This window comes from Oncorhynchus gorbuscha, linkage group LG08 (genome assembly GCF_021184085.1).
Source record: "Oncorhynchus gorbuscha isolate QuinsamMale2020 ecotype Even-year linkage group LG08, OgorEven_v1.0, whole genome shotgun sequence".
In the NCBI taxonomy this organism is placed as follows: Eukaryota; Metazoa; Chordata; class Actinopteri; order Salmoniformes; family Salmonidae; genus Oncorhynchus; species Oncorhynchus gorbuscha.
In genome coordinates this window covers 57,778,386-57,788,205 of record NC_060180.1, presented here as the reverse complement: position 1 = coordinate 57,788,205, position 9,820 = coordinate 57,778,386, and the positions used below count along the sequence as shown (strand labels likewise).

Genomic DNA, 9,820 nt, shown 5'->3' with positions numbered 1-9,820 from the left:
ATGGTAATGTAGAATGTTCATTCAAATGATGCGGCTCATGCAATGGAATGTATTTTTTGTAAACTCAGTTGAGTTGACCTGAGGGTGCAGAGCACCCGATGACAGAGCACTCTCGTCTGAGTGTGCTAAAAAGCGCAGAATAATCGATTAATTTACGAACGCTCAACACCTGTTGAAAATGTCCGGTGTCAGTAAACGTCGGCAAAAAAAAGCATTAAATTGTTGTCAGCAGTTAGTCACCAGCCTAATCAGCTCTGCTAGGTAGGGCGAGTAAAATGATCAGAGTGAGGTGTTCTCTCATTTGTGTCTGGATGTAGCTAGCACGTTAGCCAATTTGCTTGGGTGCCGTTGTGACGCCAGAACGCTTGGATCAACTCACTCCCCGGACAGAGCGTCCAGTGTGCGCTCCGAGAGCGACACGCTCCAAATTTACGAACGCCCAGCTCTGGCACTCTATATTTAATTTATAAAAACACCCTTAACAAAGCACAGGACAGATTGAAGGGTACACATCCTGCTTTTACTTCTTGGCATGGGTACGCTCAAAATGGCTGCCAGTCCACCCATTATGCCATCATTGACTTGAATGGAGACACCCTTTCTATTAATTTTTATTTATATGATGCTACTAGCCTCGTGACTCCCGAGTGGCGCAGCGGTCTAATGCACTGCATATCAATGCTAGAGACCCTGGTTCGATTCCAGGCTGTATCACAACCGGCCGTGATTGGGAGTCCCATACGGCGGTGCACAATTGGCCCAGAGTCGTTACGGTTTGGTCGTGGTACACTGTCATTGACTTTACAAAAACTTCCTTGGTGGGCGAAACAACGAAAAAACGCCACCTGCCGAAGGGAGATAAGATTTCCCCCCTCTTTCCTCCTCTTCCTCTCTGAACAGAAACGTAACAAAACCAAAATACATCATGGTACTTGTAGTCAATTTGAAGCTAAATACACAACTAATTTATCAAACGTTATTGAAGCAGGCATAGTTACGCAATAAGATAATTAGTCTTGCTTAGTATTTTTAAATTATGGTATGCAGTGGCTGAAAGAATACTCAGTTGTCATACTTGAGTAAAAGTAAAGACACCTTCATGCAAAATGAGTCAAGTGAAAGTCTAAAAGCATTTGGTTTTAAATATACTTAAGTATCAAAAGTAAATAGAATTGCTAAAATGTACTTAAGTATTGAAAGTAAAAGTATAAATAATTTCAAATTCCATATATTAAGCAAACCAGATGGCACAATTTTATTTTTATATTAACTGATAGCCAGGGGCACACTCCAACACATAAATAATTTACTAACAAAGCATGTGTGATTAGCGAGTCCGCCATATCAGAGGCAGTAGGGATGAGCAGGTATGTTCTCTTGATAAGTTTGTGAATTGAAAAGTTTTCATGTTAAAATGTAACAAGTACTTTTGGGTGTCATGGAAAATGTATTTAGTAAAAAGTACATTATTTTCTTTAGGAATGTAGTGAAGTAAAAGTTGCCAAAAATATAAATGCCCCAAAACACTAAAGTAGTACTTCATTTTTACTTGAGGACTTTACACCACTGGTATGTGCATGGTTTGGACTGTAACCAAAAGATCAACTCTAATACAACAAAGCGCAGTTTAGAAACCACATGTACCACAATCCATTGCGAACTAGGTTTCGCAACAGAAAAAAACAACCGCTTCCGTGTTGTTATTCTGGCAAATATTTAGCTTGTAATACGTGAGACAAAGCGCAATTGCTAGCCAGTTAATTTGGAATTTAACCATAATGGTTTTATAAGATCAATACATAGTGTAGTTTTATTCGCCAGAATGTCGTTGCTACAAGGCTCAAAGAAAAAGGACAAGCGTATTTTGTCCGGTACCTGCCCAGACCCGAAATGCCAGGCGAGGCTATTCTTCCCTGCTTACGGCTCGATCAGCATTGAATGCACTGAATGTGGCCAACGCCACGAACAGAATAATCTTTTAAACGTGGAAGAAGTAACTGATCCAGACGTTGTACTGCACAATTTGTTAAGAAATGCCCTACTCGGTGTCACTGGAGCCCCAAAGAAGGGAACCGAGCTGGTGAAAGTGATGGGGCTTTCCAACTACCATTGCAAGCTCCTCTCTCCTATTCTCACAAGGTATGGAATGGATAAGCAGACGGGAAAAGCGAAACTGCTGAGGGAAATGAATCAAGGAGAGATGTTCGACTGCTCACTTCTAGGTGATCGGGCGTTTCTAATCGAACATGAGCATGTATCTACAGTTGGCTATGGCAAGGACAGATCCGGGAGCCTGATATACCTCCACGACACTTTGGAGGAGATTAAGAAAGCTAACAGCAACAAAGAATGCATAATACCTGTTCATGTGGATGGAGATGGACATTGCCTTGTTCATGCTGTGTCCAGGGCCCTGGTAGGCAGAGAACTGTTCTGGCATGCCTTAAGAGAGAATTTGAAACAGAATTTCAAGCTAAATCTGGATCGCTACAAGGCACTCTTTCAGGATTTTATTGATGCGGCTGAATGGGAAGACATCATCAACGAATGTGACCCCCTTTTTATCCCACCGGAGGGTGTGCCACTGGGACTTCGAAACATTCACATATTTGGCTTGGCTAATGTGCTGCACCGCCCCATAATCTTGTTAGATTCACTGAGTGGAATGAGGAGCTCTGGGGATTACTCTGCAACTTTTCTCCCTGGGCTTGTACCGGAAGAGCAGTGCAAGGGAAAAGATGGGAAGTTCAACAAGCCTATATGTATCGCCTGGAGTAGCTCTGGGCGTAACCACTACATCCCTCTTGTCGGAATAAAAAACACCCTCCTCCCCAAGCTGCCGCCCAGGCTTCTCCCCAAAGCTTGGGGGGTCCCACAGGAGCTCATCAGGAAGTACATTAATTTGGAACAAGACGGGAGCTGCGTCATCGCGGGAGACCGGAGCTTACAAGACAAGTATGTGATGAGACTGGTCAATGCCATGGAGGAGATCTTCATGGAGAAGCATGGAATCCACCCCTCCCTGGTGGCAGACGTGCATCAGTACGTTTACAGACGGACCGGTATGATCGGCGTCCAACCCGAAGAGGTGACGGAGGCTGCCAGGAAATCAGTCATGGAAAACCGGCTTCACCGCTGTCTGATCTGCAATGCACTCTCTGAGCTTCATGTTCTACCTGAGTGGCTGGCTCCAGGTGGTAAGCTCTACAACCTAGCTAAATCCACCCACGGGCAGCTCAGACCCGACAAGAACTACAGTTTTCCGTTGAACAATGTGGTCTGCTCTTACAACCCAGAGAAAGACATCCTCATTCCTGACTACAAACTAAGCACCTTGAACACCTGCAACTGGTGCCACGGCACCTCAGTGCGCCACATCCATGGCAACGGCTCTGTGGTGTACTTAGATGGAGACAGAACCAACACCCGCTCCCAGGGGGGAAAGTGCGGCTGTGGCTTCAAGCACTACTGGGAGGGAAAGGAGTATGACAATCTGCCAGAAGCTTTCCCCATCACTCTGGAGTGGGGTGGGCGTGTCGTGCGGGAGACAGTGTACTGGTTCCAGTATGAAGTTGAGGTGACCCTGAACAGCAACGTCTATGATGTTGCCATGAAACTGGTTACCAAGCATTTCCCTGGGGAGTTTGGGAGTGAACTCCTAGTGCAGAAAGTGGTGAACACCATTTTGCATCACACTGCCAAGAAGAACCCAGATGAGTATAACCCAGTCTCCATTGACGGTGCGCATGCTCAGAGACTCACAGACGTGGTGGAAATCCAGCAGGCCGTTGACACACAGCCACCGACTAAGATCATACTAACTGGGCAGAAATCAAAGACCATTCACAAAGAGGAGCTGACCATGAGTAAAGCAGAGCGGAGCCTTCAGCAGAGCATCAGCGAACAGGCCCTAGTGACCCAGAAAAGGAGGACAGATCGACTGAAGCAGGAGCAGAAGGGAGTCCAGGGACATGGGCGGCCGTCCTCTCCGAGTGCTACTCAGGAACCTTCCTCATCCGCTCCAGCCACGCCCACCAAATCTTCCTTCTCTCCAACTTCCAGTAAGGAGAAGAAGATCCGTGTCACCACTAGCGACGGGCGGCAGGCCATGCTCACTCTACAGGCTCAAACCACCTTTTCTGAGCTCCAGAGGAGCATTGCGAATGAGTTCCTTGTGTCTCCAGCCCAGCAATGTATTCGACATGGGTTTCCCCCCAAAGAACTTTTACCTCCCAAGGATGGAGAGGAGAATGAGCCTGTGGCTCTCCAACATGGGGACAGGGTGACTGTGGAGATCCTGAGAGGTCCAGAGGATCACAAGGTTTCCACCCCAAGTGCTTCCAGTTCCCATTCATCCCTGCATTCACTCCACTCTGTGAAGTCTGGTGATACAGTGACTTCCAGCAGAATGAATACTAGCAGAGAGCTTCAGGAGAACATTGACCTTGAGATGTCCTCCCTCTGTCTCCTAGCAACCTTAATGGGTAAGCAAGGGGAAGGGTGGGAAAATAGTTTCTTATCCAAATCAATAGGAATCTTTACTTTATATAATTATTTACTGTTAAAAAAAGACAATCTAGCAACATGTGACATACCTGTTTGAGTTATGCAGAAAACAGCTGTGATATCATTACAAAATGTAAAAAATGACTTGCTGCAGAGGGAGAACCAGTTTGTTGATACACCTTTAAGACTTTAGTACCAGGCATGCCTTAGATCATCCCTTCAGTAAATATAGGGCAAGAAACAGAATGTGATGGGTTTGAGAGGCTAGTAACTGATAGGCCTATAGGCTTTACAGACGGTAGCTTTACACAGCATACGGGCATGATGTTCTTGGATTGGTTACAAGAAGCAGGATGAATGATAGTGCTACAGGTATTGAGTGACTGGTGGGCTTACCAGGGATGGATCAAGGCCTAATCTTTGGGGATAATTACTTTTTTCCACTTGAAATAATTATAATCTACTCAAGTGCTTTTTCTGTACATCAGCGACGTGGCTTTTGGAATTCATTGAAATGCATGCAGCAGCACTCTCGGAGAGGAGAGTGCAGACTGTATGAAAGTGCTGATGTGGTCATCTCCACTCCTTCACCTAACAGAGTCTGAGTTCCAGTCTCTGGACACTCTTCAGCCTTCACCGTCTTACTAGCATATTGCAATGCAATCTTATCTGGCCTGTAATATTAGGACCAGTAATATTAGGGCCAGTAATGTAAGTTGGAATAGAGCCTCGGTAATTGCAAAGGGTGGCAAGGCAAATGACAAGGAAACCTATTTTTACTACATAATTAGGATTTTTATCTGAGGAAAACCACACGATAGCATGTATTCTATTAATTTCTATTCTATTTCGCATGCTAATTGCAGTATTTTTCATTCCTACGCAGGGGAAGATGTCTGGTCATATGCAAAAAAACTGCCTCACTTATTCCAGCAAGGTGGAGTTTTCTTCAACATTGTGAAGAAAGATATGGGTAGGTAAACATGTTTTCTGTTATTGTGCTCTTTGCATTTTGCATAACTTAAATGACAACTACAGTATATATTTTTTATATTCAACATTTGCATGTGATATGTACTGATCTGTGTTTGACTACCTATAATGGCTCTTGTCTCGTCTGCAGGCCTGATGGATGGCAAGCACTGCACCCTCCCACACTTGACTGGAAAGACGTTTGTGTACAACGCAGCAGAGGAGTGTCTGGAGCTGTGTGTGGATGCAGCGGGACACTTCCCCGTGGGCCCTGACGTGGAGGACCTCGTCAAGGAGGCCCTGTTGCAGCTCCGCTCTGAGGCTGCCTCCAGGAGTCGGGAGGGAAGCCCCTCTCACAGCCTGCTGAGGCTCGGAAGTGGAGGTGTGGTGCGCAAGAAGGAGCAGCTCCAGAGTGTCAACGCCTTCCAAGGTAAGGGCCACTCCCTGGGCAGCGCCCCAGGCGGCTCTCCCCCTGAACACAAGCCCATCACCCGCCAGCACAGCAGCGGGGTGGACCTGAGCACCAGCGTCTCAAAGGGACCTGACCTCTCTGACATCTCAGAAGATGCAACCAAGGAGCTGGTGCGCATGGCTCCTGGTTTCGTCACCATGAAAGACAGCCGACACCTAGACCCTAGTATGATCGAAGAACAGAGGAAAAAACTACAGGAGATGGTCTCATCCATTCAAGCCTCCATGGACAGGCACCTGAGGGAGCAGAGCAATGCAGGGGCAGGCACTGGGGGCCCTGCAGAGAGGACAAGTGGGGCTACGATGAGTGCTTCCCAATCTACCCCAGGGGTAGGTGAACAGGAAGCCTCTTCTATGGACGTATCTACTGCTGGTGCTCATGGCACACCAGTGAAGGCAGGGAACAAGCCTGATGGAAAGGATGCAGGGTCAGAGGAGCTGGAGGAAATGGATAGCCAGGATGCAGAGCATACCAACGCCCTGGAGCCGATGGATCATTCCTGATGGGCAAAAGGCCCTAAATGTCTGGTTGACATTTAGTATGTGAATGCTTCAGGTTGTATCAAAGCTTTGGTATTCATTGTGTTTTGTTGTCTTTAATGCATGATTGCCAGAGGTTGACCGTTACTGCCTTTGGTGACAGACTAATGTTATTATACAGAAACATGCACCAAGCTCCAAGGAGCAAAGCTGGTTTTCATGCTTGAAATGCATTCCTGTAGATGCCCCCCATGTCTTAAGACAAGAGGTAGTAGAACAGCTTGAGCTGATGAGATCCCATCCCACGCCAGTATTGTAATGTCCGCAAACATCTGCTTCAGCAAAGTGCACACTGTAAATGTAACGAGGACCATCATCACATTTTCTGATTTACCAAAATATTTGCTATAAACAAGTGACATTTTCCAAATTTAGTTTTTTTTTTTCTTGAACTTTGCTCTCTATGTGAATGTTTGCTGTCTTAATTCCTGAAGGAAGGAGTCACATGCCCTTATGATAAGCTAATGTATCGACTGATGTTTGTTGTCGGAAAACCCTGTGATCTTTTTTTAGTTTGTATTTGGGCCATTTTGTAAGAATTGAAAGATTCTGTTTAAAATGATCATTTAAATGTGAGTGCCATTTGAAAGAAAGTGTAGCACTGTTCTGAATATAACCAATTGATTGGTGGAATTTAGAGATTGACATTGAAGTGTGCACTGATTGGGGGAAATGCCTGTTGATTCTTTTGGGTTCAAGGCTACTTACTGATGTTTGAAGAGTAATTTATGTTACTTTTGAGATTTCTCATAAAACCCAAACGAGTGGCCCAAGTTAAGTGTGCTGCGCAAATGCTGAACTACTTGATGTGGTGCTGTATTCTGTTGGAAGGGCTGGCATAACATACTACACACACCTGGGAGTATATTCCATTACTTGTATGCAATTTCCTTTAGTGAAAGATGGAATGCAGTGCAGGATTATTAATTTTTGAAATACTTTAGAATTGTGTAAGACTTGATTTGTGAATTTTCCAGGTTTACAGATGATCTTTTTAGGAATGATAGATCAATTCAAGAATAGCAGATCATTATTTTTCCATGATCTGCCTGCAGTTTTTGTTGTTTTGTAAACATGCAATGCTGGCATTTTATTATTCAATCTAATACATGTATGTTTGCACTTGAATGTTGTTATGCAGGGGTGTGTTGAACCCTGTAGGCTCCCTTTAGTGTTCTTACCATTCATTAGGATATAAACTTGGGATGAACCAACCATAGAAATATAATGATTCATTCTAATTGAATGGAAACCACAATTAGTTGGTATTACTAAGAATTGTTATGTATGTCTAGTTACTTTATGGCTATTCAGCTCTAGGATTTCAACACAACATCCACAATTTGATTTACTCAGAAGAGAACTTGAACAATGGGATATTTTTAAGTGCTGTGAACATTTATGTTGCCGATTGTGACATGAGATGTCTGATCTTTTGGTGCAGAATGTGATGAAATCCTTGAAAGAGATTTCATGGAGGTTGTACATTTTGATATCTCATAAACAAAGTACTACATCTCTCAGTGGTGTGAAGTATATTTCCAATTGGTTGTTCAGCCAATCCAGTTGATTGTAAACTTATAGGCAAACCATGTAGTACCATGTTGCATTCAGATCAGTTTTGTGGCATTCAATTCCTCTCGTGACATTATCAAATTTAACTTTTGGTTTGTTTGTTGGAATTTCAACCAAAAAATGAGTTGGGGTGTTTTATAGGCCCTCACATTGGAAGGCAGAGGCCTCACTGTTAACTAATTTAAGTGGCCATTGAGATAAAGGCATGGGCCACATTGAGTTTACACTTTTGTTGCCAACCCAGATTTTGGAGTATTCCAAATCACCTTGTTGTTCTAGAATGACATGGTAACTTTGGATGCTGCCATTATCAGCTTATGGCCTTATATCCTTGAGTCTTACTGAGTCTTGGCCTGACTTCTGGACAAGGTTTCTTATTATGGCAAAAAGCAGTACCTGCCTAAAAAAAAACATTAATTACAGGTCATTTTTTAAAGAGCTCCACAGCTTTTCTTTCTAGTGAGCAAAATGTTAAACTTAGCACTTTCATAAAAATAGGGAATATTAGAATAAAACATATACTAGATATACTCAAATATAGATATTGTCAGTCCAAGGGAACATTTAAAGGAAATATTAAATTCAGACAACACTGTTTTGACAAACTTGAAGTTTGTTTCTTTGTGACTGCTGTACTAATTATATGTATTGTATGCCAGTTGTATTATAATAGTATATATTGTAGTATACTTTGATTGTACAGAAACTCAAGTTCTTTCATTTTTTGTTAACTTTTTTTCTTGTTTGCTAATAAAAGATTGAAGATACCATGGCTACAACATTGCTGTTTGCATGTGTGATGACTTTTCAACCAAACAATAAAGTAATTTCTTCACAATGTTGTATTGTGGTCACTAATACTTCCTTAACTACTTGCCATTGAATTCACTTACAATTATGATTATTTTTTAAATGAATCATGTAGACCCACTTGATCAATAGCATATGTTTGGTCCCATCTTGAAGTTTGCCTCTTATCAAAAGTTTGCTGTCCTATCAAATTGTATTTATCACGTGCACATGATACCACAGGTGTAAACAGTACAGTGAAATGCTTACTTACAAGCTCTTCCTCAACAAAGCTGTGTTCAATATCAAAGGTAAAGAAATAGAACATTCTAGGTCAGATCAAATGAAAACACACAATGTATTCTATATACAAGGTCAGTACCATATCAATGTGCAGGGATATAGTGGTAGTTGAGGTAGATCTGTACATGTAGGCAGAGGTAAAGGTGACTGGACAGCAGGGTAAATAACAATAAATAGTAGCAGCAGGGTATGGAGAATGTGTGTGTGCAGGGTTGTCGGTGTGAGTGTGCACTGTCTGTCTACTTGACGGGTATATCTTCTTTTCACCAGGGATGGGTCACTGCATTGTGGCGTACAAACATGAATGTGACAGAATATACAGTATATTAGACTAATGACAGACAATTATGAATTCAAGCGTCTCTGTTATCTGTCGTCCACCAGATGGTAGCATTGCTTCAACTTTGAAATATCAGAAACTTTCCACGTTCCATCTATCCCATGTCATAATGTAATTGTAAGATTTTTATGAATGACTTGGTGACCAACAGCCCAGTTAAAAATGTAGGTGTTGTCGTGGGCTTTGTAAAATACCTGGCTGGCTGAAAATTATTTTGGTATATTTGACAATGGGAAGAGAGTGCGTGTGGCAGCGGATCCGAGCACCTCTCGAAGGGGGTGGGCGCGAGAATCGGTGGTATATACACATTTCTGAATAAGTGTC

The 9,820-nt window shown here is 43.1% G+C and overlaps 1 protein-coding gene across 1 annotated transcript; it reads left to right on the top strand.

Moving 5' to 3' along the window:
- The first annotated feature begins 1,568 nt into the window (after nt 1-1,568).
- On the top strand, nt 1,569-8,896 carry LOC124041895 (deubiquitinating protein VCPIP1-like). Its single transcript, XM_046360014.1, has 3 exons — nt 1,569-4,484; nt 5,393-5,479; nt 5,630-8,896. The coding sequence occupies exons 1-3, from the start codon at nt 1,823-1,825 to the stop codon at nt 6,451-6,453; spliced, it is 3,573 nt and encodes a 1,190-aa protein (XP_046215970.1). The 5' UTR covers nt 1,569-1,822; the 3' UTR covers nt 6,454-8,896.
- Nucleotides 8,897-9,820: the final 924 nt, after the last annotated feature.